The 17,356-nt window shown below is 39.2% G+C and overlaps 1 protein-coding gene across 1 annotated transcript in view; it reads left to right on the top strand.

Annotated features, from left to right (window-relative positions):
• CDYL (chromodomain Y like) overlaps positions 1-17,257 on the top strand; it is a 118,351-nt gene extending 101,094 nt beyond the window's left edge. Inside the window, exons 3-7 of the mRNA XM_071553319.1 lie at positions 6,184-6,440; positions 7,019-7,191; positions 10,196-10,406; positions 14,283-14,426; positions 15,413-17,257. Of these exons, the coding sequence (XP_071409420.1) occupies positions 6,184-6,440; positions 7,019-7,191; positions 10,196-10,406; positions 14,283-14,426; positions 15,413-15,571 (944 nt within the window). The 3' untranslated portion in view covers positions 15,572-17,257. The remainder of the gene's footprint in view (positions 1-6,183; positions 6,441-7,018; positions 7,192-10,195; positions 10,407-14,282; positions 14,427-15,412) is intronic.
• Positions 17,258-17,356: the final 99 nt, after the last annotated feature.

The following is a 17,356-nucleotide window of genomic DNA, read 5'->3' as shown; positions in this document are numbered from 1 at the left end:
AACTCAAGGGTGGAGAAATGCTGTTTTCTCTTGTATTGGTTGCTCACTTTGAGTGATAGAACTTTATGTTCTGTTTAGTTCCATTTTTGGTTGGCATTACGAGTTTTATCTTCTCATGGATGTTTGTGCTCTGAGAAGGAAAGACATTCAAAAGCAAAAATAATTAAATAGCCTCTAACCTACCGAGGTCCAATACAACCAGTAGTGCTGCCCTTTTCCTAACAACATCAAAATAACATATAAATGTATTTGATGTTCCAAATAATCAAAGAAACAGAGAAACCCATCTACAAAAGGGGAAGAAAGGCTGCATTTAACTGAAGTGTATCTTTCTTTCCTAAATGACCTATGCTTTCTGAATGCTCTTTCGGAAACATAGAGGAAATCAGCATTTTAGGTGAAATGTACAATAAATTAAGACCTTTTTTCTCACAAATGTTCATAGTGATGTTTCAAGGGAAGGTGGAACTTGGGTTTGATTCCAAATAGAAGTGCTATTAATTTGTATATTCAGACAAAAGTGGGTGCATACATAGGAGGTTTAGAAGCCTCATTTTTAGGTTCTATAATCTGTGCCAGTGCACTACAATTTTAAGATGTTTTCTGTGTAATTGCTGAAGCAGAGGTGGAAAAATTCCTGGAAAGTGTTATATATTTCGTTTGCATTTGCATTTTCCCATCACTGTCTGGGATCTGCGGCTCATGTGAAATAGTTGATGTAGTCCAGAGTTAAGACTGGAAAAGCTTAGCAGTGTTTACAGATAGAGCTTGCTGGTGCATGTGAACATGTAGCAAAACACCCCTGTTTGTAGGCAAAAAATGAAATGTGAAGCAGGACAACTGATGTGAAGTCTTGTGCATTATATATGCAGAGGACAGTAAAGCAGTGAAAGTATTGAAAGGACTTAGGCAAAATTGCAACTTGCTCCCAGCACTGGGGTTTATTTTATTTTTTTTAATTTGTTTTTTTTTTCCCCAATCAGTGTTCCAGATCATATTGTTCCCTGTGTGGTGCTTGAGTTGTAATCAGTTACAATTGCAGTGTTATGGTTGCAGTTAACACTTTAAGACATTGCTGCTGTTTGTTCATTTGCTTATTCGAGTGAGGTGCTCCTTGTTAACCCCTTCATGACTTAGTGTAGGAAAGGACGTGGTATAGGAAAGGCATGAGAGTCCTTGAAGCTCCTTGGAAACGCTGCAGGCTCCTCTGAAGGTACTGAGGGATTTTGTGGTTTGAGATGAGGCGTGACCTTCAGTGCAGATGAACACCAGGCAGCGAGGAGAGGACAAAACTGTGCCCGTAGCAAAGCATAAACCAGTGCCTGGTTCCTGACTACTCAGGAAGAGGGCTGTGGGTACTTTTCTGCAGACATATGTTCAATGCTAGTTTTAAAAAAAAATCCCCATATTGAGTATTTTGTGCCATTTTAGACCGTGTTCCAAGATTTAGTAGAGGCATGGAGAGGAATGATGGTCTTGGGCTGGCTTCTGGAAGAAGAAAGGGAAAATAAGATTGGAGCTAATCAATCTGGAGAAGGGCTGTGATGGTGAAAAGGATGAAGAAAGTCAAGATGTAAGGCTGTAGAACTTGCTGCCAAAATGGAAAACAAACCCATCGTGGTTTCAAAATAAATTGGACAATCCCATGGGGAAGAGGAGTTCAGTTACCTGGTGCAGCCTGTGATTCTCAGCATGCAAATTTTAGTAATTGCTGGAGTTAAAGAGAATACTTGGGCAGTATCCTTCATACCTCCCATGTTCTTGTTTGTTCCTTGGGCATCTGTGCCTTGCAGAAATGGCAGCTCTGTCAGCCAAGCCTTTGAATAAAGAGTGCCAGTGTACCCAAAAAGGAGTGAGCAGAAACTTGGCTGGTTTTGGAGCATCCCTTTGGATGTGTCCCCTGTGTTGTTGCAGAGAGGGGAGTGTTTGTGTTCAAGGTTTGCTGTGTGAGCTAAACTGAACTTCTCAAGAATTTAGGAGACAGTAACAGTGAGGCACAAATATCTTAGAGGTATGTGGGGTTATAACTTTGGATTGCTGTGAAGTTGTGTGGTCCTTGTTTTTAACTCCAGTGTCTGCCATCGTGCATTTTAAGTGTTGTCCTGCTCACAATTTGGAGAGGTGTTTTTTCTGGTGTCTGCCAGTGGAATGTGGTGGTGTTTGTTCTGCCCCTTTTCCAACATTGGTATTTTGTGCCTGTCTTCCATTGGACAAGACCAGTTCCATTCCTGTCTCTTACTCACAGCTTTTTATTTTTACCCTCCAATAGCAGCTGTGTGGAACTGGGGACTGTTACCAGGTTTTGATCAGCAGCTGTGAAACAGAATAATCCTCTTAATTTCCTTTTGCATCTGTATGGGAAGCTTTGGCTTTGTGCAGTAGTACCAAGTCTGTCTTCACCTCTGAGATGATGTTATCTCAGCAGTTTGCAGGTGAAACAGTTTTTTATAACTATAAATTGTTTGATTACCTCTTAAACCAACATGGTGCTGCATTAGTTGACAATGTCCAGAGTGAACTGTCTTTTTTTCCAAGCCCTTATTTATTTTCGGATTCTCAGTTTCAAAGAAGAGGGCTGTATTTTTTGTTTGTCTTTGATATGTTATCTCCATTAATGTATTAAAATACAGAACTACTTTTGGTTTGTTATGAAATCCTATTTTAAAATACTAAAATATAGTTGTAATTAACCTGAAGGTAAGTAACCTCAATCCAAAGTTTTCATGTGGTGAAATATAGTTTGATTTTCAATGGCACTTCTTAATTTTGTCCTCATTTGCTGCCACATGTGTCCAAGACAGTGCAGCAAAACAACCTTTGCCTGGGTATATAAAGCATGAAGTGCTGCTTTGTGTCTGTGCATTGTCTTTTCACTTCCAAGAGATGGGCTGATTCCAGTGGGATGAAGTTCAACAAGGCCAAGTGCCTGCAAAGGTCCTGCCCTTTGGCCCCAACAACCCCCTGCAGTGCTCCAGGCTGGGCACAGAGTGGCTGGAGAGCAGCCAGGCAGAAAGGGACCTGGGGGGAATAATAGACCGGAAGCTCAACAGGAGCCAACAGTGTGCCCAGGTGGCCAAGAAGGCCAATGGGATCCTGGCCTGGATCAAAAATAGAGTGGCCAGCAGGCCCAGGGCAGTGAACCTTCCCCTGTACTCTGTGTTGGTGAGGCCACACCTTGAGTACTGTGTTCAGTTCTGGGCCCCTCAGTTCAGGAAAGAGATTGAGGGGCTGGAGCAGGTCCAGAGAAGAGCAACAAGGCTGGTGAAGGGACTGGAGCACAAGTGCTGTGGGGAGAGGCTGAGGGAGCTGGGGGTGTTTAGCCTGGAGAAGGGGAGGCTCAGAGGTGACCTCAGCACTGTCTAGAACTCCCTGAAGGGAAGTTCTGGCCAGGTGGGGGTTGGTCTCTTCTCCCAGGCACTCAGCAATAGGACAAGGGGGCACGGGCTCAAGCTCTGCCAGGGGAAATTTAACTTGGAGATCAGAAAAAAGTTCTTTGCAGAGAGAGTAGTCAGGCATTGGAATGGGCTGCCCAGAGAGGTGGTGGATTCCCCATCCCTGGAGGTTTTTAAAGTGAGACTGGCCGTGGCACTGAGTGCCATGATCTGGTAAAGGGACTGGAGTTGGACCAAGGGTTGGACTTGATGATCTCGGAGGTCTTTTCCAACCCAATCCATTCTATGATTCTATAAGAACATTGAAAGGAGCACACCACCACACATCCCAACAAAATGCTAAAAACTGATGTCATCACTATGGGAGGAATTTTTCATTTACATCACCTTCCATCTCAGGCCCTCTACGCCCTTCAGAGAACCAGTCTAAGAATGCTAAAAGTGTGTTTGTGAGATTGTGTACAGGAGTCTTGTTCCACTGAGCTGCAGCTGTCCCTTGTGGGTTGAAACTGCACCTACTGACAAGTGTAGACAGCATTTATATAAAACTCAGGAGGTCTCCTGCCAGTTTAATAAGCATGAAAAGTGGCCTGTGGTGTTTACATCTTGGTCTTCTTGACAGAAGTTTTTCTCTCCAAGTATATAATCGTTGCTTCCTACATCTCAAAAGTAATTTTCTGGTATTTGAGTATGTCTTTGGAACTGTGAGTCGTGGGGAAATGCAGGTTCAGAGCTCCTGCACGAGTTCACTGACTCTGTCTTGGCTTGGTCTGGTCTGTTGTGCTCTCCCAATCTCCACGTTTTTCACTGTGGCTGGACAGAAGACCTAAAAGACTTTCTTCAGGGTTTAAAAATCAGAGGTGATTTCAGTTGCTTTAATTTAAATTTCCTATGGAAAAACAAGCCCTTGCAGCCAGTGGTGCCATTTCATCTTGTGTTCCTAATGAAATACGGAGCAACACTGGTGTTCCTGTGAATTCCCTTTCATGGGAATTCTTTTAAAGGGATATAATTGCCACAGTATGGCTTACAAGGGGAAAAGTATTGAAATGACTCGTCATCAACCTCATATTTGGTATGCATTTTATTTATTCTGCTGAAATGAAAGAAGGAATCTCATAAAGAATGAAAAATTTGAGAATAAATGTGAAACTTTTGGGATGGTATAAAACATTCATTTTCCATTTAATTTTGTTCATTTCTGTCTCTGAAACTGATCACAAACTGAATCCAGTTTCTTATTTTACACCTTAAACAACTGAAAAGTCCTGAGTTGTCTTTAACTTCTTCACAAAAAGTGATATGGTAAGAGGATCAAAGCACTATTACAATGAGCAAGACCTTATGAAGTAAAATAAAACCGTATTATTGTGGAGCTCTTTTAAGAGGCAACTTGCCTAATTAATCGTAACAGATTTATAATAAAATATTTATTTTAAAAATTTGATGTAGAAACTTAATTTTTATCTGAAGACAGTTTCTGAAATACAAATAGGAAAATGTATAATGTTCTAGATTTTTATTGTGTTAGTCTCTTTCCTTATTGTGTCTCTTATACTTTATCTGGGTCAAAATAAGCATCATTTGAATACAGAGAAAATACCAAGGTACAGCATATTCCATTCACTTAGGTGAGCCTGTTTGATGTCTTCATTGGACCCACAAGTGTTTGAAATATGCTATAATTAAAACAAAAAATGAAAATCATAGTATTGCCTATTATTGGAACTCTAAAAATATAATTTCTTCACACAGATAATGACGAATTAAGCAAGATCCATCAATGACATTTAATTAACAACTTACTTATAGTGGTTTAACTCTGCCTTTTAAGACATCATATTCATGATGATCTGAGGTGCCTGTTAGTAGGATAAGAGCTGTGGGTTTGCAGTATATTTTAGTCTCAGCCATCAGCTTTCAGGAAAAGTCTTTGAAAACTTTAGTATGACAAATTTTACAGAGACACAAACATACAGATGAATTGCAGATCCAATATGTTCTCTTATTTTCTCTTATGAACGGTAATTATTTGGTATTATGTTTGTAATGAAGAGTACAGAAAAACCTGTCCCTTCTGTGACATGAGATGTTTACTTGCAAGCCTTCAAATTCTGTCTGTAAGTGACTGGGGACAAGACCAGAAAGAGTAAATGCTCTATTTGCCAATTCTAATAAGAAAAATGGTTTAACATGAGAAAGTTCTCATTGTCTTTGAATCCATGAAAATATCCATCACTGCATGGCTCTTGCTTCCCTCTCAAAAAAGTATGGTCTGTATTTCTTTGTTTCCATTTGTCTTTCAACACTATTATGCTTTATATTATCTTGCAATAAAGTTCTCTATTTGATTTATTTTAAGTATATTTTTCTCCTCTGTATTAACTTCTGACATTTGAAACAAAAGGCTTCTGCTTTCTCTGCACAATGTTGATGCTCTTAAATGACTTTAAAATGGAAGAAAGGGAAAAAGCAGATTGTTAACCCACTGAAGAGTATTGGTGTTAGAAATACACCTTTAATTAGTTAAATACACCTTTCCTAAAAATAAGTATGTGAGGATTAATCTGTTTGGCTTGTTTTAAATGTATTTTCTCAAAACTGTCAAATTATTTTCTTGAATCCTTTTGTCACTTCAGTTTTGGTCTGTGCTCAGTGTTTTATTTCAGTAACTCCCAGGGGACTGAGTTTTATATTTTCTGTGTGTTCTTAATATGACAGGTGTGGTTTTATGCTAATGGAGATATTTATGTTAATAAAATGTAATTCTTCTTGTTTTAACTATCTCCAGGTACATCCACCTTCATGGAAGCATTAGCAGCCAATGGTACAACCAACATCCAGACATCTGTGACAGGAGTGGCCACCACCAAGCGAAGGTTTATTGATGACAGGAGGGACCAACCCTTCGACAAACGGCTCCGATTCAGCGTGAGGCAAACGGAGAGTGCCTACCGGTACAGGGACATCGTGGTCAGGAAACAGGATGGATTCACACACATTCTGCTGTCAACAAAGTCATCTGAAAATAACTCATTAAATCCAGAGGTCAGGACAATTCTCGTGTGGGGAGGGTGATGGGGGATTGGAAGTCCTTGCCTCGTTTATGCCTGTTGCTCAGGCACAAACGTACACAGAACAAGAAACAGGTTCTTGCCAGGTGTTACAAGACTTTATGCATATTTCAGTTGGGTTTAAAAACTGTTCTCTGACCCTGTGGATGTACCAAATTTTGTAAGAGTGTAGTGGTTTATGAAGTGCAACTTGTAAAAAGCTTTAGCCTCAGTTAAAGTTTTCTTTTCTGTACTGGTTGCATGTGCCATCTGCTGTCCAAATTACAGAAATGCTGAACGAGGCTTTAGTTACAGATAACATCTAATAGATCTTTCCTTAATGATTTAATTATCTTAGTCTAATTACATTTTTAAAACGCAAAGCTTCTAATACTTTAACTTTCTGGATTTTTGTATAATGAAGAAAGTTAACTTTTCTAATATGATAGTTGAGTGCACCATAAGGACAAATTAAGGTTATTGAAGATCTTGTGGTGGGAGGAAGGGAAGAGAACAACACACTACTTTTTAATGATGGATTAAAGTGATTCTTGTGCAATTTTTATTTTTCAGGTAATGAAGGAAGTCCAAAGTGCACTGAACACAGCAGCTGCAGATGACAGTAAACTGGTGCTGTTCAGTGCAGTTGGTAGCATTTTCTGCTGTGGTCTTGATTTTATTTATTTTATACGACGTTTAACAGATGACAGAAAAAAGGAAAGCACTAAGATGGCAGAAGCTATTAGGTATGTAAGATTATCTTCAGTCATCTGATGGGTCTTCTTCATCATGTGACCTGGCTGGTTTTATCTTTTTCATTTCAAAAGCCTCTAATTCAAAAAGATCTCAGACATTCACCTGTTATGTGATATACTGTGCAGCACTTCTTTATACTCTGTCCCTTTCTTTTTGGGTTATCATTTCATGCATCACTATTTTTACTTCTAAAATTTATCTATGAGAACTGGCAATACTCTTCCAGTTAAAAATAGTGTAAAAGCACTTAAATAGGCATAGGGTTTCAGGAAAAGGAATTTAATACACAAAAATATGTGATGTGCATTGAATGAGTAACTTGATATGGTACATTCAGAGCAGTGGAATGTTGGATGTTTTAGAGGAGTAGATTAATACTGGTGAACATCATCCCAACTCTAATATTTAAACAAAATGAGCTGAACTACTGCTAAGTAGAAAAAAAGTATATGGAAAAAAATATAGATCTTGGAGATATGTTTTAACAGAACAAACAAATAGCTAAGCATTTGAACACTGTTTTTTTTGATCCTGGTGTTTTTTATGCTTTCAGAGTATCCATATTCTACCTGTTTGCTGTTGTTGTTATCGATATTCATGTTTCCAAAAAAAGGCCATGTGACATGGAAAGCCTGTTTCATTGGAGGCACAGTTGCTTCATAAAGATGATTATGGGAGTTTTTTTATATCAAAGGAAATTTTTCAGTATTTCCATGTAAAAGTTGCTCATGCAGCGACCTCAGATGTGGCCAGAGGCTCTTAACACTGAGTTTCTCTCACTTAGTTTAATTTTGGCCTTCCAGAGCCTGATTTTTCACCTCTTCTTTATTAATAAAATGGGCAAAGGTAACTTAAAAGATCCACAAACACACAGATCCCTTCAAATATAATAGTGGTATTTTTCATGTATATGCTAGAGAAGGTCCTCTCTGGAACATTCAGCCATGACTAAAATTATCTGAAGTCTCTGGATGGGATGTTTGTATGATGACTTGTGTAAGATAATTCCAGAAGTGGTCTTTGCTTTTAGCTATTTCAGTTCACTAGAACAAGTTAAGCAGCAACACGAGGACCTTTAGTGATGGATGCAATTGAGTAAAATTGTCCTGTTTCACAGAAATACAAATCTGTGTGATGCAGATAAAGAGCAAACCTTAACATTGCCTGTATATGGATATGTACACACACTTTTTTCTGAGAAGCTCTTGAAGGGTTTGCTGTTTGAGAACAGAGAAGCCTCCACACTTTTGGGAACTGGAATGAATTGACATTTTTTCGTTGACAATAAGGATGAGAATATGCATTTGTAGCTTAATAACTTAATACCCAGAGCACAATGACCAACCAAGAGAAGGGAGATGAGGAGGGGAAGTTTGCAGGTGTGTGATGTGTGGTAATAGACCTCTACTGTTCATGGCTTGTTCATAATTTTAAAAGGCAGATTTATTTATTTATTTGGAAAAGCTGTCTCCCAGCAGTCCAGAAATGCTCCTTAACAAAAATCATTAATGCTTTGCCCATCTTCATTTATGCCTTGTTGCCTTCACTTAAAATATGTGTAGATACCTTATGCCAGTGCCATACATAGAGTGAAAACCAAGCAGAGCTGTGGGCACAGTTTGGCCCCCAGAGGTGAGGTGTGGCTGCAGCCTTGTCTGAGAGAGCTGGGAGGGGTGTGAATACACCACAAGCTCCAGGTCAGCTGATGCTTCTGGGAGGGGTGTTAAACCTGCCCTTGCCCAGTTACTGTGCTTTGTTGGGCTGGGATAATGCTGGGCTTTTACAGAACCAGGAGATGGGTGAGGTTGGAAGGGATAGTGCTGGTCATCTTGTTCAACCTGCCCCGGCTCAAGGTCACCTAAAGCAGATTGCCTGGGACCATGTCTAGGCTGGATTTTTTTAATATATCCACAAAGATGGAGAGTCCATGACCTTGTTGGCTGCCTGTTCTGTCACCCTTACAGTAAAAAAGTGTTTCCTACTATTCAGGGGGAACCTCATGTTTCAGTTTGTGCTCACTGGGCACCACTGAAAAGAGCCTGGGTTTGTCCTGTTTGCATCACCCTTGAGGTATTTATACACACTGGTGGTATCCCCCCGAGCCTTCTCTTCTCCAGGCTGAACAGTCAGGGCTTTCTCAGTCCCTGGGTCATCTTGGTGGCCCTTTACTGGACCATCCTGAGTCTCTCTTTCACTGGGGAACCCAAAACTTGACCCCAGGGCTGAGCAGAGGGGCAGGATCACCTCCCTCAACCTCCTGACCACATTTCTCCTGAAGCAGTGCAGGGATACCATGGGCCTTCCTTCCACAAAGACACACTGCTGGCTCAGGTTCAGCTTGGTGTCCACCAGGAGCCCAAGCTCATTTTCTGCCAACCTGCTTTCCAACTGTTTGACCTCCAGCATATATTGGTGTCTGGGGTTGTTCCTCTTTAGGCACAGACTTTGCACTTCCCTTTGTTGAACTTCCTGAAGTTCTCCAGCCTGTGGACGTCCCTCTGGATGGCAGCACAACCCTCTAGTGTATCAGTCCAGTTTTATATCATGAGCAAACTTGCTGAGGGTCTGCTCTGCCCCATCACACAGATCCTGAATGAAGCTGTTGCACAGTGCTGGAGCCACCACTGACCCCTGGGGGTGTGTCACTAATTACTGGCCTCCAACTGGGCTTTGTGCCACTAGTCACCACCCTCTGGGCCAGCCATTCAGGCATTTTTCAGTCCACCTCACTGTCTGCTCATCCAGCTCATACATCAACAGCTTGACTATGAAACTCTTAGGAGAGACAGTGCTGGAAGCCTCACTGATGTCTGTGTGGGCAATATCCACTGCTCTCCCCTCATCCACCAAATAACCACCTCATTGTGGAAGGTTTTCAGGTTGGTTTTTGAACGTGGTATTCCTATGGAGATGAATTGTTGTGGAGTTTTCAAGGGCTGGTATATTTTGCTCTCTCGGTACATGTAGTGAGTGCATGTTTCTGTTTCTCTTCAGGAATTTTGTGAATACTTTTATTCAGTTTAAGAAGCCTATCATTGTAGCAGTAAATGGCCCAGCCATTGGACTTGGAGCATCCATATTGCCTCTGTGTGACGTGGTTTGGGCTAACGAGAAGGCCTGGTTTCAGACACCATACACTACTTTTGGACAAAGTCCAGATGGATGTTCATCCCTTACATTCCCTCGGATAATGGGCCTGGCTTCTGTAAGTAGCTTGCAGGGTAGGGGCCAACAGTTCACAAGTCAGTGTGATAATTTATCTAGCATGATTTCAAGACTTTTTTGCCTTTGCTGTGTTGTCTTTTTCTTAATTTTTTTTCTTTCTCTCGTGGAAACCTTTCATGAGAAACAACTCCCTGTAGCTTCTCTGCTCCATGCTCTTACAAGCTGGACCTCCCCTGTGTGCAGGCATGGGACTTAATCCCACCTCAGGGGCACCTTTAAGCCTGGTGGTGTTGGAAGGGTCACGTCCTGTCTACCAAGACACACTTTCCCTGCTGGTGCCCCTGAGGACCTGCCAGCAGTGCCTTGTGTTGAGCACAGCACCAGAGTGTGGCAGAGAAGGGGCTGCCCTGCACTCGGTGTCACCACCCAGCAGCATCTTATGCTTGCAGGCAAAATAACTATTTCAGCTTTCATGCACTCGTAACAAAAAGCTGTTTTAAACCCCCTTGCCTACATTATTTTCATGTTGCTTAGTTTTTTTCCTGCTGTGTTCTTTGAAAACTTAGACCCAAGTCCTGTTCCAGTTTGGCCACTGTGGAACAAGTGCTTGTAGCTATACCTGTTTTTCCAAAATTGCTGTTTATTAAAAAAGCCAGGGTTTTTCCATGTAGGTATTTATTGATTTAAAAATATAGATTTCAATATATTAAACCACCAGTTTGAACAATCTAATGACTAATTGTATGATGTCTGGATTTAGTTGTTAGAAGAGAACAGAAAAGGTAACTGAAATAGATTAAGAGTTATAAGAGTATCTTTAATATTTTAGCATGTTTCAAACTACTGATTGTTCCTTTCCCTTTTTATTTGGCCATCCATCCATTCATCCATCCATTCCATCCATCCTCGTCCTTTAGAGACTTGTGGTTGTTACTTTTAATTTCTTTAGAATTTGTACCAAAAACACAAGAGGCTCTTCCCTAGTGTACTCCTTCATGTGTGTTTGTGAATGCTCTCATTTTTAAATATAAAGATTTAAATTGAAAGCTTCCAGTGCTAACAATTCCACAATGTTCAGTGCAAAAGGGGAGAAAAAAATCCACACTTTTCATACTACCCTTGCCCCTCTGCAGAGTAGCAGTGTCAGTGCTGATGGGACAGAGTTGAACTTCACTCAGCAGATTTCATTAAATACCTTCAGAATCCAAACTGAAGGCTTTGATAAAGCAGAATGCTTTTTATCTGTAAAAGGGAGAGAGAAGTCAGCAGAAAGATGCTATGAGTGAGATGCAAAACATTCAGTGGAAAAAAATTAATACATCATACAAAAGAAAGAATTAAGCCCTCTCTGTGCATCATAAAATTTTCTACAAATGTATTAATTCAGCAGTATTAGTCCCCCCCTTAGGTCTTGTTAGGTCTAGTGAAATGTTGTTAGCAGCAGCAGCAGATGTATAGAAATCTTCAAGTGTAAGATTGCTGGGATTATTTTCCCTGTGGGGTCAGTCCTGGCTGCAGAGCAGGTCTGTCAGGGATGGGTTTGTCACAGAACACATTCAATAGCAGTCTTATTACAGGAAATCTGAAAGCCCAAAACTAATGCAGTGTATTTGGGAATACCAAGAATTTTAGAAGTGTTCTTAAACTTAGCTTTTGAGGTTTGAAAATAATCTAGAGATCAAGGTGACATGTGTAGGAAGATATATTGTTGTGTATTTGCTGTGGAGCTCTTGCTCTGGTTGTCTGGTCCTGGATGTAGAGGATGGAGCAGTACAGCAGATTTCCCTGTCAGTCCCCTGGATGCTTGGCAGTATTTCTTGTGCTTTCCTGTCAGTCATGAGGGGTACACATCTCCACAGTGCCTGTAGCCCCCATCACAGCCAGGAGACACCAGAAGCCTCCTGAGATCCCCCTGTGGCTCACACAGGAAGTCCTTGCTGAGCCTCAAAGCCCTCACTGGAAAGAGAGACCAGAAGAGTTCCCAGTGAAGTTCCTCTGTGGAAGGACAAAAACACACTTGAGTAGAAAATGAAGGTTTCTAATGAGAATCTTACATCCCCCAAATATTTTTATCATCCTTGTTTCTATTGCTGTATTATATTTCTTGGCAAGTAACCACCAAGTGTGTTAATTTTACAGCCTGATTATAAGGTTAAGGCTTGTTTAGCAGTGAGTCCTCAGCACACGTTGGGTGCAGATCACAAGTGAAGGTGCCAGAGCAGGACTTTCCCCTTCAAAACCCATCAAGAGAGAATGGGAATGCTCATTTTGTGCTAATATTGTGTTACAGCTGGCAGAAATAAGATAACTGCACTTATGCTCTTTCATGTTCAGGAGAATTTAGCAGTTGCCACTAAAGTTTTAGGGGAAAAAAATTATCAAGGTTTTTCTAGCATAAATTTTTATCCCTTCTACCAAAGATTCATTTGAAGAATATGTAGATCTGACCAGCTGATTTAAATTTTTACCTTTCTTAACCACCAGTTAGATTTAGTCTTTGATATAAACATAAAGAATTTTTTAAAATTACTTTGAAAGAATATTTCTTCCCCATCTTCTTAGGAAAAATTATTCCCTTTTTTAGGTAAGCTTGTGTCCATCACTGATTTTTAGCTAGTGTTTCAGGTTATTATTCAGGTATATTCTGGAAAATTAGAAGGAGTGGTTAATGAATACTTGATTTTGCATTCACAGAAAGTAAAATTATCGGGATATAGAATTGGGTCACAGTGCAAGAGATTTGGTTCTTTTTAAACTAATATATGTGAATCACAGCTTTCCATAATAGCTATGAGAGATGTGCTGATGATAAATTTTATGTAAAAGATGATGGGGAACGCCTCTCTTTTTTTCCCCCACATTTCTAATGGACTGGGAGTCAGGAAACAATCTGCCATTAGGACCTGGATTTAATATTTCATTACAAAGGGACAATTAATAGACTGCAGAGTTCTCAAATTGCTTCATGTGTAACATGTTGATGCTCAGAGCACAGTACCCACAGTAAATAGATAGTTTGAGGTCCTTAATTGAATGTTGCTGAAGTAATTACCAGAATTTTCAGTATTAGAGAACATTAAAAAACTCAGAAGTGCTACATCTGTCAGGTTTGGATGTTTTAGAACAGCCTTATTCCTTATACTTCAGGAGTCCAGTAATGGGTTTGTCATATTTTTCAATGAAATTAAGTCACTAAGAAACAGTAAAACTGATATTTTTTTTTTGAGGGTGTCTATTACTGTGACATTTTAGTTTCCACTGGCTATTTCCATGCAAACGTCACTGCAAACAAAGTTTGACTTATGTAAGAATATAAGAAGTGCATGACAATTACAGATCAAAAAGTACAGAACTGGAGATCACCTTCTTGCACAGTATTTAGTGCTCTATTCTGTACCTTTAAACTATGTGCAAGACCTCCTAAATACTGCTGGGTTTAGTAAGACTGCTATGCCAGATTTTGAAAGGATTTATCAGTTCAGTGCAGAACTCCTGAAGAAAATGTGAATGTTTATTTTCTGCGAGTTTGTTCAGGAAGATGAATACATTATTATTACACACTGATGTATTCATTGTTGTTTTACAGATTTGCCAGCCCTTATAACCTTTTATACGGACACAGACAACCCAGAAAGGCAGATCTAGGGAACATTCCCAGCCAGGAAAGGACAGAAGATGCTTTCCCATTTAACCCCTAATCACAGACCTGCACATTTTAATAACTACTGACACAGTCCTAGTCAACAACACACACTAATTATCTGCAAGCCAATCTTTTTTAATTAAATCTCGGAAGAGCTATAACGAAACTATTTCCAATAGTGCAGGCATTTTTCTTGTTTGTTTGGAACATTTTTCCTTTAGTGAGTTTTGTCTCATTACATTTCATACCAGAAGTAACTTTTTATCCCTTCAGGCCAATGAAATGTTGTTCAGTGGGAGGAAGTTGACGGCGCAGGAAGCTTGTGCCAAAGGACTCGTCTCTCAAGTGTTTTGGCCTGGAACATTCACACAAGAAGTGATGGTTCGAATTAAAGAACTTGTCACATGTCATTCAGTTGTAAGTTTCCTTTGTTTTCTTAATTTTTATTCATCTAAGCATAAAAATATATCTTAAGTATTATTAGACCGCATCGTTTTGTCCTCCAAAACAAACAAACAAAAAAAAAAGAGACTATTTTCATGAAACAAGGACTGCATTGTAGTACAGCAATGGTTTTTGAGACTTTTTGATGTATTTTTGTGTTTCTGTGGTTTGGGGGATTTTTTTAAGTTTATATTGGACTCTTGTCATATATTGTGTCGTGAAATTAAGAACACAAACCAGCATTGGATTTTATTATAATAACTTTGGCTTTAACATAGTTGCTTAAGTCCAGCTTCCTGTAATCAAGAGTGTAAACAGTTCCCCTGCCTTCTGCACAGAAACCTTGAGTTGTGCTGAGATGCAATTTAAAATTACCAAGGAAATAAATACAGTCTTGGACATTATGTTGACCTTGGTTTTATGAGTAACACCAAGTGCAGGTACACACTGATAGCACAAGATAACTAAAACTACCACTGCTTGATGCTTTCTTGCAAGAAAAGGTGCAGGACAAAATAACTGTTCTGTGCAGTAGAAATTTTAGATTTTAAAGCAAGCTAATAGTTTTTTAAATGGAAAAGCAGATGAGATTTCTTCAGTGTATCTTAAATGCTCCAGATATTCAGCGTCTGCCTGGTTATTAAAGCCCTTCTGAATAAGAGTGTTATGATCAGCTTGACCATAATGGACTTGGAACTTTCCCTGGTTATAAAGCCACATTGTTATTTTATGGTTTTCATTATTTCCACATTTTTGTGCACTTTCAAATCATGCTGGTGTCGGGTTAAAAGTTTTGTGTGATGCTGCATGAAAGACTGTGAGAAACGTTTCTTGCAGTCATAGTTAGGCTTAAATTCATAATCAGCTTGAGGATCTGTCCATATAAACCTGTCAGTGCACGTGTTGCTCAGTTCTCAGGCAGTGCTAACCCAGCTCCCCTTTTGCATTTCTGGCCTCAGGTACTTGAAGAATCCAAAGCTTTAGTACGGAACATCATGAAGGTGGACTTGGAAGTAGCAAATGAGAAGGAGTGTGAAGTTCTGAAGAAAATCTGGGGCTCAGCACAAGGGATGGACTCAATGCTAAAATACCTGCAGAACAGAATTGACGAGTTCTGAGGAGATGCCCATTGACACTGGAATTGTATTTTTTGGACATCAGGGCAAACAAAATATGCCCATTTAAAAAAAAAACCTATATAAACTAACCCCTTGTTGAACTTGGGAACAGGAGTGGACACACTCCCCCTTCCCCTTTTATTGTCAAGGGGTTTAAAAGTACTGTATCACTTAAATTTGAACAAAACTCCTTTTTCCCTATTGTTACATATAAATATATATACACTCACACAAGTGTATGTGTGTGCATATATATATATATGTCTTTTATATATATATAAATGTAATATGTGTGTGAGAGTGTGTACATAGACACACACACACAAGCTAAAATAGAGTGCACTACCAAACATCTCTTTCAAAGCTCTAGTTTTTGTTATCTTTGGCTAGTACTGTATCAAATAGAGACTTAACTAAAAAGTGAATGGTGTTGCATTATTTTCTGTGTGGCAGGGAAGTCTGGAATAATGCTTTTCTTTTTCATGAGAATACAGAATTGAAACGGGTATTAGCCAGCCCTTACTCTCCCTGCCCAAGGAGTCAGCAAAGATACAAGGCATTGTCTCAGAAGAAGGTTCAAATACCTCAGTAATGGAACATTCTAAAATTTGGGGATTTCATTAAACCCTTAGCAAGGTTAAATCCCACATATCCCCAAAAAGAGAGTGTGCTCAGGATGACTGCTAAGAAAACACTCTGTCCTTCCTGGGGGGAGGTACAGAGGGTGGGAGGAAGGGGCAGGAACAGGTTTGATTCTTACCCAGACAGCATGAAGAAACCACTGTCTCTTAGGGAAGGGGAATGAGGGAAATGGAAGGGAGCAGGAAAAAAAAAACAACACAAAAAAGCTTGTTTTGCAGTATTAGTGAATCACTGAATATCTTATGTATGGATATCCTAAGTTATAAGTTAGTTTTAGTGGGTTTTTTTAAAGCCTCTCTGGGTTTGGGGTTTTTTTCCTCTGTTTTTTTTTTTTTTTTTAAATAACTACATAAATGCTTCTGTTGCTGGGTGAGAATACTACTTTATATACATTTGGGTTTTGGTTTTGGTTCTTTTTTTTTTCCTATTTGCTGGTTTAATTGATGTATTACACCAAAAAAATGCATTTTATGTTCATAAATTTTAGGTTCACTTAGAATATATTATTTAATAAGTTAAAATTCTTTTGGCACACTATTAAGAAAAAACAAAAAAACCTTTTAAAAAAAACAACTACCTTATATTAGATGTTTAATGTTCTTTGTCTATGCTTTTTTATTATTTGAAATATACACTATATGCAGTATGGTGTAAAAGAGTGCCCTGTGTAAATAGACCTATTTTGCATTCCTTTCAGGAGTGGTTATTGATTCCTGACTGCAGATATCTAATTATTACTTGGGTATCTGTGCTTGCAATCTTATTGAATGTATTATGAAGAATGAAAAAGAAATCAAACCTTATTTTTGTACAGTTTTGAAGTTTTTACTTGGAACTGACCCACCTCCCCTTCCCAGTGGAGAGCTGTACAGTGTGTAAATCTGCCTTTACCTTGGATTGGTACAGTATTTTTGCATCTGTGGGACCTACTTCTTTGTTCTAGTAGTTTGAACTATATATAAACTGTACAATCTGTAAAGTTTTTATAGAATAAATATTCAGCTGTGAAAACTGGTTAAATAAAAACTAATATTTCTTAACACATTTTAAATGTGGTGCTCTCACAGAGTTGTCTTTTTTCAAAGACATTTTCATTCTGAGTTTAAACGTTTTAAAGGTTACTGAAACCCCTATTTTGTAAAT

Source organism: Pithys albifrons, chromosome 4 (genome assembly GCF_047495875.1).
Source record: "Pithys albifrons albifrons isolate INPA30051 chromosome 4, PitAlb_v1, whole genome shotgun sequence".
Lineage (NCBI taxonomy): Eukaryota > Metazoa > Chordata > Aves > Passeriformes > Thamnophilidae > Pithys > Pithys albifrons.
This window is presented reverse-complemented; position numbering and strand designations above follow the sequence as displayed.